The sequence below is a fragment of the Schistocerca piceifrons genome, chromosome 6, assembly GCF_021461385.2.
Source record: "Schistocerca piceifrons isolate TAMUIC-IGC-003096 chromosome 6, iqSchPice1.1, whole genome shotgun sequence".
Classification (NCBI taxonomy): Eukaryota; Metazoa; Arthropoda; class Insecta; order Orthoptera; family Acrididae; genus Schistocerca; species Schistocerca piceifrons.
In genome coordinates this window covers 16,643,407-16,656,059 of record NC_060143.1, presented here as the reverse complement: position 1 = coordinate 16,656,059, position 12,653 = coordinate 16,643,407, and the positions used below count along the sequence as shown (strand labels likewise).

Genomic DNA, 12,653 nt, shown 5'->3' with positions numbered 1-12,653 from the left:
CAAGAGGTACAAACTATAAGAACTGTGGCAGCACATCTCAAAGGAACACCAGGTAATGTGGACTGGTCAAATGGGGAAGATGCAAATAATGTCCTATTATGTGATCTTGGTCAATGTCCATTTCTACACTGACAGAGAATCATTGCTGGTAGCCACCAATATGACTGTTGTGGCTATCGAAAATACCATGACAGGTGAATGACGGCTCATCCATGAACAACATAAACTGGTCAGTGGTGTACACTGTTTATCACCTGCTACCTGTTCGAGTGTACAACAGAAACCAGGGATCTTTGCAAGAGTGCAGCAGAACTGCATGTGCCATTGGACTATGTGCATGGAGACTGGCGATCATCATTCTGAACAATTACTATACGCTACATTATTGTTATGCAGTGTATGTTGTGTGTAACCATAACACAATAAATACTCATTTTCAACTATTTGTACCCTATCTCAATATAATCGGCTGCGGATCCACAATCTACTGCTTCAATCTGACACAGAAGCTTTGAGACACTGTGTATAGTTTAACGTCCTTGGACTCGACTAATTTGGGAATGTCACAGACCATCCCAGAATCCTTTAGTATGGAGGCTGAAGTTTCCAATTTTGTATTTTTTGCATCAGCAATGTGCTTCATTTCAATCACTAGCAGTTTCTTGAGGAGCTATATGTGCCTCATCTTTTCTTTTCTTGAAAAGTCAGGCTCTCAAACTGTTGTGCTATCAAGCCATCACAGCACGAATATTCATCCACAGTTTTCATATACTCTTTTCACAGATTTGTTGGATCATGCTTCTCTGTTTTCCTACTTTGAGACTTATTTTATTCTTTTCAGTAAAATGATCAGAGACTTTTCATCAAATACTTGACACTGAGGACAACACATCTCACATTTTTATTCAAATTATCTTCAGAAATGGTGTTCCATATCAGTTACCTTTATCTGTAATCATCTATAAATTTCAACATGCTTTCTCTGGAGTAACACACATTATTGCACATAAATCACCTTAGAGCACACAACAAAATATACATGGTCCTCAGTTGCCTGTCATCTGCTAAACACCACATGAGATTCCCATCTAACGGGGGAACTTACATGCACAAAAGCACACGTGTAGCTGCAATGTTAGAAATGTGAATGCATGCACAAAGTTGAACAGAGAAAAGGCATTGTGTAGATGCTTATTTACAGACATTCAAGAAATCATCCTTCATTCACTTCGCACACAAATGGAATGGGATGAAACCCCAATATGTTGTACAATGGCAAGTACCTTTTGCCTTGCATTTCAAAGTGGTTTTCAGAATACGGACATAGTTCAGATGCAGACATTTGCATGGTACAGTTTCCCTTACTGGGAACAGATTTTAAAGCTTCCTTTCAGATTCGCTCCATCCAGAAAGTGTACAAAGACTGAAAAGCATTCGCTTTAGTGAAGATCATCAACCAGTTTTCACTATGTTGTATTTATGAGGATAAGAGAGCACTGCAGACAGAGAACAAGCTTATAAATACAATAGTACCTGTCTCCAATTGGGGAGGCGAGAATGCAGCTACTAGCATTTCCTAGAGGCTCCACAGCACCAAGTCCGAGATGTGAGCTATTAGATAAGAACTGCCAGCCCATGCGCTTCGCCAGGCTCTGCACTGCAGCTATCTGATGCTGATAAATCTGTAAAACAGATCAGCATGTATTATTTATTTTTTCTGTAGGACAAATGTAAAACCACAATGCAGTCAATGATTGTGCCACTTATGCAAATAATAATCAAATACAAATTGCCACATTAACATTATTATTATTATTATTAACATTATTATTATTATTATTACAATAACATCACACAACTCACATTCAAAGAGATTTAACTTAAGCCAGAAATAGTCTGACTTTCACATTCCATTCTGACCTGATATCCTCATTTCTTACAAGTGTACTGAAAGCATACTATGACTTCTAGGAAAGCAGAAGAAAATTACACAATGGTATGAACTTAAAAGTTTAAATAATGCATAACATTTAAGTACAGCTGTACAAACTTGAGTGTAAAAGTAACAGAAATAGTAAATACACAATAAAAATCAAGGGGTTTTAGATACAATCATAGTAACAGTCATTGTTGTGCTCCTGGCCACATATAAGATTATATGCACATTTGTTGCACCAGTTCACCCACTCCAGATTCAGCATCATGCTCATACCATCTTGCTTTGTGAGAAACTTTCACGTTTAATAATATTTACAATGAATTTTACTTACAAGGTGTGTTACTTAAAGAGACTTTTATGTCCCCAGAATATTTTGTCTTTTAGTGCCACTCATTAATAGACTTGTTTTCTTCTATCATTGTGAATTAACATTTTTTTTCATAATTTCAGTTACGAGAAAAATTTACATTTTTTTCATAATTTCAGTTACGAGAAAAATGACAAAATCTACAGCTAAATGACGAATTGATGGAAAATTTACAAAGAAAAGAAGAGATTAAACATTAGGCAAATTCATAATATATAGTGAAGGGACAACTAACTGGTTTTAACAACTGATTGGCCAGTCAACTATTTTCTTTTTGTTCAGTCAGGTCCCCCCCCCCCCCCCCCCAGCTGAATGAAACAATTGAATGAAAACTAGTCTCTCCGGTCACATCAGCTACATCACTGTTTTTCACTTACTTTCTGCGTTTGACTGATTTCACTTAATGTGAGACAACCGACCAACATAAGTCTCCAACAGTGTCTGTTATATGAATGTTTTCTTCCAGTCTTTGGGTTGGACTGATTTCATTTAGATATGTTTTCACTCTTTTTTTCCATCCAGGGCAACGTCCTTGGGGCTGGGCTCATTGTGCTATTGCTGTCAGTCTCCTGCTGCCGCCAAGGGAAAAGCTGGGATGTGGAGGTGGCCCAGCCACCAGCACAGTGCTGGAACCTGCGCCCCATGCTAGCAGGCCACATTCTCGTCCCAGCTGCACTGCTGGCAGCAGCAGAAGGCTGACATGGAGCACACGGAAAGCACACACAGTCAAATGGTAATCATCCCACTTTTTCAGTAAAACAGAACGCAACCAGTCACTAAAATCTGGCAATGTTCCCTACTTCTTCACACACACATAAGGGAGCTTTTGCACTCATTTTTTATACAGCCAACAGCACATCAGCTTCATTAGTTATGTGTTAACTGCATCTGGAACAACTTAATCTACAGCAAAATATTAATCAGTTTTAACTCTGACCAACCCCTCCCGTCCCAGCCCATCCCTGATGGTAGGGCTACCCTCTGTGGAGAGGGGTGGAGGCATTTGTGTACCCTGGTTGTATACCATTGCTATAGTTCAACAAATTTCTCTGCATCATACCCCGCAGAACAATGGTTCGACTGATTAAAAGTATGCTAAGCGATTGGAAGTTCCAGGTAATCACTGGAAGAAACATAAGTAAGGAGAGGAAGCTGAACAACGGATTGCCTCAAGGATCAGTTCTCTCAGCATTACTGTTCAACCTATATCTATCTGATCTACCTGACACTTCATCCAGAAAATACTGCTATGCCGATGACCTGGCTCTAGCCGTAAAACATGAGGAAATGAAGCCAACAGAAGAGATGACCTGTCTGCATTAGATAATTACTTCAAAATCTGGAGACTCCAACCCAGTGTGAGTAAAACAGAAGTGTATTGCTTCCATTTAAATAATCGGTTGGTGAACGTAAAACTGGAAGTAAGTTTCAGAGGCAGAATTCTTCGTCATAATTGGAACCCAAAATATCTTGGTGTCATCCTGGATCGTACACTATGCTTCAAACAACACCTTCTTAACTTAGCTCAAAAGCTGAGGACTCGAAACAACATCCTCCATAAGCTATGCGAAACTACCTGGGGATCTTCAGCAACCATGCTGCGATCTTCAGCTCTGGGCTTGGTGTACTCAAGTGCTGAGTATTGTGCACCTGTTTGAATGAACAGTCATCATACAAGGCTTGTAGACATCCAGCTGAATACGACAATGCGCATAATACCTGGTGCAATCAGATCTACTCCAGTTTATCGGCTTCCACTGTTAACTGGTATAATGCCTCCTGATCTATGCAGACGTACTGCCCTTATGAGATAATTCCACAAGATCTCCAGGAATTCTAACCTGCCATTTTTGAATTGTAAAAGACTGAAATCACGCCATCCAACTCTGTGCGATGCTGCTGAAATGGTTGCTAATGATTTCAAACCTCTTGAAGAATGGAAAGGTCAGTGGGAAGCAGTGACTGATGAGCGCCTGCATACCATATTTACTCGAATCTAAGCCGCATTCGAATCTAAGCCGGACCTGAAAAATGAGACTCTAAATCAAGGAATAAAAATTTTCCGAAATCTAAGCCGCACCTGAAATTTGAGAGTCAAAATTCGAGGTGAGAGAAAAGTTTTAGGCCACACCTCCAAATCGAAACAAAGTTGGTCCATTATAATACGAGACATAATTTAGGTCGAATGAATGATGATACAGCTACAGTAGTTTGATTCGAGTCGTAAGCTTAGCTGTTAAGCTTTACAGGTAGCCATTGCTATGCGTCAGCGCTCCGTCCGTATTTATACGGGTACCCTTCCTTTTTCACGTGCTTCGTCTGGTTTGAATTGATTGCGTATTTTTCTTTGATCTGATAAGTGCCGTTCTCTTTGTTATAGGTATTTACGTCACTCTAAGCTGAAAATGCATTACTGTATTGTGTCATGCATTTTTTTTCGCTTTCTGATAATGAGTGTTTACGGCCTGTCGCCGCTCGCCGCGTGGCTGCTTTTGTGCAAGGTACAGCCGCTTACAAACAAAAAAGAGAGAGAGAGAGAGAGAGAAAGAGGAGAGAGGAATCGTCTCATTAGCAAAACAATGGCAAGAGACTGCTATTTGTTGTTACTTACACTGCTGCTTTCTTTGATAATGATCAACAAGAACCAAATAACAACTAATAGACTGCGTATGATAGAAGATGTTCTGAACGAGAGTTTAGCGAAAAATTTTCTCCGTTTCAAAATCTTTGCAGACGCCTCTTTTAGTACATTACATTCTGCACCGAAATTAGAGTCATCTTAGATTTAAAAATCTAGTCAATTGCCGTGCTTCATTTCTGACTGTATCACTATTAGGCATAAGAATAATATGAATATAAACGTGACATGATATGTGTATTCTTCCGCGTTTGCTGTTGTCTCACTCTAGTTTCGTAGTTTATTAGGCAGACAGGATTTAAATGAGATAGCTGCAAACATGAAAGAATACATGACCAAAATGTTTATATTTGTATTATTCTTATGGTGAAGAGAATACTGCATGTGAGTCACAATTCATAAAAGTTCCTATTAGCAACCGTATCTTCTCACAGGTAGGAAAAAATTCCGAACGTAGAGTTTCCCATATTGACAAACATCCCAAACAGTCTTGCCTGTCGGATTTTCGTAGTACATTGAAGTGCTGCTACATTCGAAGACGAACAATACGAAATTTGTATTTCCTTCGTTGGATAATGTATGAAAATGCAGTGGTTGAAACTCGGGGCGGAGAAAAAAGCTCGTCTTCCACCCTTTTTTTTTTTTTTTTTTTTTTTTTTTTTTTTTTTTTTTTTTTTTTTTTTTACTGACGCAGAGGTTTTGGCGCCAGTATTTATCTTTGTGCCTGCAAAGCATGCCTGTGTAGCGCTACTTATATTCGACGGCAGAAGTTAGTTGTGGCGCCACCTACCAACATTTTTCAGAACTTTCGCTTACTTTGCACTCTATTCTAAGCCGCAGCCGGTTTTTTGGATTACCAAAACCGGAAAAAAAGTGCAGCTTAGATTCGAGTAAATACGGTAACATCTTCTCAGGTGCTAAACTTCCAAGTGGATTCGACCAACCACACAAGATCTGGACTACTCTCAACAGAATCTGTACCGGCCATGGCTGATAAGAGGGATGCTCTCTTTAGGTGGAAGAAGCTGCCTAATCCAGCCTGTGACTGCAGGGCTCAATACCAGACTGTTCACCACATTGTCAGTGAATGCAGGATTCGAGCCTATCACGGTGCTGAAGAGAACTTCCTGCTAGCAGCTCCAGATACTGTGTGCCGGATTGAAGGACTGGATATTCAGTTGTAAAGACAAACTTAAGTTTCTGGTGTGTCAATCTGTTTATATGTATATTTAATGTAATTTTATGATATGTCTGTATTAGCCATAAACAAAATAAATAAAGTTTAACTAATGAAAATACTAAAGACTGGTTTCACTCAGAAAAATCGATGGATAACTCACTCAACTGAAACACTACAGAAGGATTTCAGGTGAAAGAAAAAAATACATGTTTCAACCATAAACTACAGACTGGTTGCACTTGAAAAGAACAAATGATTAATTCAGTCAATAAAATGGACCATGTCAACTGCTTTTATTCACTTGCTACCACAGACTCATTTCACTTAAAAAAAAATGAATGAATAATAATCTAATCTGTGTTATCATATACTGATACACTAATACAATAATGTTTAAATTGGCAACGGAATTGCATTTGCCACCTGATGCCATCAGTGGTTGTGCAGAATCTGGTGGACCCAATGGTGTGCATCTGCTGAGCCATGCCTCCAGCGGCTCTGGACTACGAACATCCTCTGCCACCACAATATATGAAGGCCGGCGGCAGCCACTTGCACTCTCGCACTTGGAGCCTCTTTGCTATGTGATGCTACACAGACATTTACAGTGCTTTCCTCTTGTGACGGTGCTAATATTTTTTATCTAGACTCTTATGATTTGTTTGGGCTAAGGACTCAGGACAATTTACTTTCTGTGGCTTCCTTTGATCCATGGGATAGTGTTGCTAAGTTACATGCACAAAATGGCTCTGAGCACTATGGGACTTAACTTCTGAGGTCGTCAGTCCCCTAGAACTTAGAACTACTTAAACCTAACTAACCTAAGGACATCACACACATCCATGCCCGAGGCAGGATTCGAACCTGACACCGTAACGGTCGCGCGGTCCCAGACTGTAGCACCTAGGACCGCTCAGCCGCTCCGGCCAGCTAAGTTATGTGCACAATTCGAGGATTTGTTTTCTGACGGTTTAAGCAAACCCAATAATTTTGTTACCCATGTCACAATGAAGAACACTGCACAGCCACATTTTGCTAGGGCTTGTCCTGTTCTTCATGCCCTTCAAGACCAGGTGGCTCAGGAACTTACTGCTTTCCAAGACAATGGGGACGTACGCCCCATTACTGTCTGTCAGTGGGCATTCCCTCTTGTTATTCTAAAGAAGCCATCTGGCAGACTCCAGTTGAGCAACGATTTTAAGAAAACTGTCAATTCTCAAACAGTTATTGACAGTTATCCCTAGCCATGGCCCAAAGGATTGATGGATAAATTGGATGCCAGTCATTACTTTTCCAAAACTGATTCGCACGCCACTTACTTGGAAATACGTCCGTATCAGCAGTAGCAAGATGTCTTTGTCATTAACATTCATCTGGGTCTTTTCAAATTTTTGAGACTGCCATTTGGTAGTACTTCCACACCCGCCATCTTTCAGGACTTTCAGGCGCCATTGACGGCATAAGTTCCTTTTTGCTTGAATTATTTCGATGACACTGTCATCTCAAATTGCACTACTGATGAACACATTAGCAATCTTCACACTCTGTTTGAAGCATATATGTGTGTGTGTGTGTGGTGTGTGTGTGTGTGTGTGTGTGTGTGTGTGTGTGGGTGGTTCCCCCCCCCCCCCCCCCAAACTGAACTTGAGTCCTTAGGACATATCATTAACAGCCAGGGGGTTCACTCAATCACATTTGCATCCTATCCATGACCTTCCACATCCATACAATGTGCAGGAATTGCACCCAGTGTTAGGAAAGCTCATGCATTACATCTAATTTATTCTTAATGTTGCTCAAATTCTGGCTTCCAGGCATTGTCTGCACAGGAAGAATGTTCCTTTTGGTCGCAAGAGTGTCAGCCTACTTTCCAGAAGTTCAAAGATGCTTAGCTTTGTGATTGATGCCTTGTTCATTTTGATCCAGCCAAATCTGTGGTCTTGGTTGTAGAGGTTTCCTTTTGCGGCATCGGTGCAAATTTTGTCACGTAAATTTGGTGATGTTGACAGGCCAAATGCATTTGCTTCAAAGTTGTTGAACAAAGCTCAATTTAATATTTGTAAATTGAAAGGGAGGCTCTTGCCATTGTCTATTATATTACTAAATTTCACCAGTATCTTTCTAGCAGAAAATTTTACATGGTAACTGACAATTAACCTCTAGAATATCTGCTTAGCCCTTCTCAGTCAGTCAGTCCCAACTCACACAGCACAGGTGCTGCAATGGTGGGCTCTTTTTTTGTCAAGTTATAAATATGGGATTATGTATCAGCCACTTCTAAGTATGCCAATGCAGGTGCTCTTCCTCACCTTCCTCTTGGCCCAGATTCCACATTCAAAAAGTCCTCTGCTTCTTGTTGCTACACTGATGCACAGGACACAGATGCTTTGCATAGCTTTCTGTTTAACTACTGGAAAATTGTCTAGGACACAGCAGAGTATCCTGATTTGCAGATTCTGTTGCACTACATCCACAATGGTTGACCACGTTTAGCAGACAGATTCGTAGCTCTGTGGTTTGTCAATATTTTGTCCACACCCCTCTGCAGTTCACCAATGTGACATTTTGCTTGAGACTGATAATGACCAGTCACATGCTTCATTTGCTACACCAGAGTCTCTGTAGTGTGATTCACACCACGCAGCTTGCTTCACATTATTGCACTTGGAAGAGTCTGGATGCACAAACTTAACAGTTGACTTCTCAGTGCCGAGCCTGTGCTGAACATCAGGCATCTCCATCTCAGCAGTTCTGCAAATGGCCCAAACCTGAAGGATCTTGGCAACATTTGCAATTGGATGTTGCGGGTTCTTACTGGAATAAAAAGCAGCTCAATGTTGTCACACTGGCTCATTCCACAGTCCAGGCCTAGTCGTCAATCTTCTGCCTCAAGGGATTGGCTGAAGTGATTGTAACTGACAATGGACCTCAATTTGTTGCCACCCAGTTTGAACAGTTTTGCACCACTTATGGTATCCACCACATCATGAGTGCACCACTTCACCTACAATCCAGCAGTGAAGCTGACTGCTTTGTAAGAACATTTAAGCAACAGATGGACAAACTTCATGCCTCCCACACTCAGGATCAAGCTCTGTTACAGCTCTCCTACAGCTCCCAGCCATGCAATAGTACAGCATCGACAGAGTTGTTACATGCACGGTTGCACTCCACCTTGCTTCAATTTCTATACCCACCACAGTGGGCAGTGCCCACTCTGCCCAGACAGGTAACATAGCAAACTAACAACTCAGTCTTTTACAGATTGTATGCTGGGTGGAGATTGTGGGAGCAAGGCACCATTGTACGCCTCCTTGGACATTCTCTCTTTTTCCAGCAGGAATCAACAGGATTGCTGAGACACAACCAGAATAAAATTTGTTCACGCAAATTGCATGATACTGCCACATACTTTGTGCTTCCAGATTTCGTGTCTGCCCCGATGCAGCAGTCCCCCACTGTCAGCACCAGTTCCAGAGCCGATGGAAGATGATACCCTTTCACAGCCATTGCTGGCTCGACAGCCACCATTGCCTGAGGGTGGCCCCTCTTCCCAGTGGCTGTCACAAGTGCTGTCTCAGGTCCTTCTGCAGTCATTGAGATACCCCCATCTCTGTTTGCTGCTCTGCCTCTGGATGTGGGTGTGCACCCTCACCCAGTTTTATGACTGATGTTCCCAGTAGGGCTTGGGGCATATGCTGTGGTGCAGGTGGGAGCAGGTCCTCTCTCTTTACTGCCACCTGCATCCAGCCTTCCCCTCCATCATTGTTTGCTCATCTAAGATATATTATGATGTCAGTGAGGAGGTTGGGGGGAGGGGGGGGGGGGGGGAGAGGGATGTGGCTTCACATATCAATAACACCCTAACAGCATCCTTAAGTTGGCAATGGGATTGCAAGTATCCATCATCAACCACACCAATAGCGGTCACGCAGGATCGGGCAGACCCAGCGATGAGCACCCACTGAACCATGCCTTCAGTGGCACTGGGCTATGAGTGCACTCTGCTGCTGCAACATAGCATGGCCAAAAGCAGCCACTCACCCCTTGGCATTTGGAACCTCTTTGCTACATGATGCTATGAACATGCCACCTCGTCGTGGCTCTGCTTTAATACAGATAGCCTCATCCTTGTTGACACTGTAATATCTGGACTCTAGTTCTTGCTGCATTGTTTGTAATGAGTCTTTGTATGATTAGAGAAATGATAATTAAGTAAATCTTCTGTTTACTGTGTTAACTTGTTTGCTAATCATTTCTGCTCCTCTCCTACGACAACAGTTCCACACCACTCTGTAGCCCACCCCTCCTTACCATTGTGTATGAAGTCGTATACAAAACAATCAATACCTAAAACTACACAACTGAATGAATCAGTTGTTTTCATTTCGTTGCTCCCATATATTAGTTTCACTCAAAAGAATGAAAGAATAATTTAACCAATACATACAATTACAACTGAATGAGATGACTTTTTCACCACAACCAACTGAATTGATTGTTTCATTTGGTTCTTCTCATCACTGATCACAGACAACATTATACTTTGCCAGTGCTAGTCAATGAGCTTTTTGTGTTTTGGGAAAACTTCCTGTGTTCTTCATTTCCTAGGAATCATCTTACTTTACTGAATGTGTGCGAATATGCGCTAAATTGCTGCTGTTGTGGAGAAACACCAACTTTATTTTTTTTTTTTTTTTATCTCGCATTGTGATTTCGCTATCTGTACAATCTTTTTCTGGAGAAACCAAAATCTAAAAATTCAGAAAAGAATATATATCTCTTTGCTGATCCACACATGGAAACATTAGCCGCATACCTCTTCTAAGAAGTGAAATGTGAGATTAGCTGTACCTGATGTCTTGAATAACAGACAGTAACTGAACTTTAAACACACGTTACTTATTCATGTTTTATGTCACCTTTCCATTATTTTTTGTTTTCTATCAGTTAGTTTGGAGACAATGTAATTTTTCACTTACTGACATTGCTTACCTGACAGAAAATAAGGTCACGTAACTCCTGGGGCTCATACGACATGTGCATTACTCGACCATCACGACAGACACATTTGAGAGACTTCTCTCCTACATGCACAATGAGAGAAGTCCGGCACACTGCGTCATACCCATGAGTCATAATGTTTATTTTTACACATGACTGAGTCGGAGAATTTAAAGCATTCCAGTGTGATATAATGAGTGGATCCTTCACTTCTTTTGCAATAGTATCCAACACATATTCTGTCCGCAGACGCATGAAGAAGTGTTGAGCTTGCTGAATTATTTGCTCCAAAAGAGTCTGCCTGCAACATACACGAAGAAAATAGGACACCCAGAGAATGACATAGCATTTCATTAAACTTTTTAAAAACTTTTGTACATGTTAAAGTTGCACTTATTCTGGATAACGATTTGTCAAATGCATACAAGAGCATGTAGAACAGGTCTAGCAGCATAATGGCACATTATAATTGACAGAAATGGGTAAATTGTAAATAACTGAGGACAAGACTAAGTTCATTCTACATGTTTCATATAGTTTTGTCTTGTTTCCAATCTTCCTCTTTCTCTTATTACAGGCTGTACTCAACAATGACTTTTGATTATAATAGCGATCAGGTCAATCAAACCCTGTAAGATGACTAATAACTGAGTCACCCTCTTACTGGGGTGCCACTGGATATCAGTATGGAGGGGCATGCTGTCAGCACACTACTCTCCTATCTGTCAGTGTAAGCTTTCAGCATGGAAGTTCTCCAAAACGTAGCTACCTATTTGTCCATACGAGACTAAATGCTCTCCATTTTAACCCCACCCAATGAGGAACAATACTTAGAAGCACCAGCAATGGAATCCAGGTGTTCCATATAGCACTCAGTCACAGCAAGTTATCAACTACGAAAGCTGGATTTCTTAAAAATTCCTTACTCCTTTCTCGGTATTGCTAAGTCTTTCCAAGAGATTCTAACAATTCTGTGGCATTGTTCTGGATACCAAACATCTATGTGAATCCTTGAAACTTACTTATAAGTTAGTTACGTGTTCCATTGATCAATAGCACGGAAAACTGTTATGATGTGGAACGTGTCAAATGCACAAGAAATGCGCATAGGAAACAAGTTTTTTTTTCTTTTTTTTTTTGTTTACATTACAGTGTTATACCTAAATATTTTTATTATGTATCCCAGTCCCTTAAATGGCACAAAATGCATATATTACATTTGCAGATTTATTTACTCATATTCAAGAATTCATCTATGGTATAGAAGGAGTTGTCGAGGAGGTATGATTTCAATTTGTTTCTCAAGCTATTACTGCTGTCTGTCAGACATTTTATTTCATCTGGTAATTTATCAAAAAGTTTTATAGCAGCATATTTTACCCCCTGCTGTGCCAAAGATAGGTGAAGTAACAGATAGTGTAGGTCTTACTTTTTTCTGGTATTGTAATCATGAATGCCACTGTTGATTTTAAACTGGTCCATGTTGTTGAGAAAAAATTTCATTACTGAGTAAATGTACTGTGAA

General features: G+C 40.6%; 1 protein-coding gene across 1 annotated transcript in view; it reads right to left on the bottom strand.

Annotated features, from left to right (window-relative positions):
• LOC124802558 (mediator of RNA polymerase II transcription subunit 17) overlaps positions 1-12,653 on the bottom strand; it is a 118,861-nt gene that overhangs the window by 67,300 nt on the left and 38,908 nt on the right. The window contains exons 8-9 of the mRNA XM_047263424.1: positions 11,120-11,429; positions 1,534-1,682 (exon numbers count right to left, since the gene is read on the bottom strand). Coding sequence (XP_047119380.1) covers positions 1,534-1,682; positions 11,120-11,429 — 459 coding nt within the window. The remainder of the gene's footprint in view (positions 1-1,533; positions 1,683-11,119; positions 11,430-12,653) is intronic.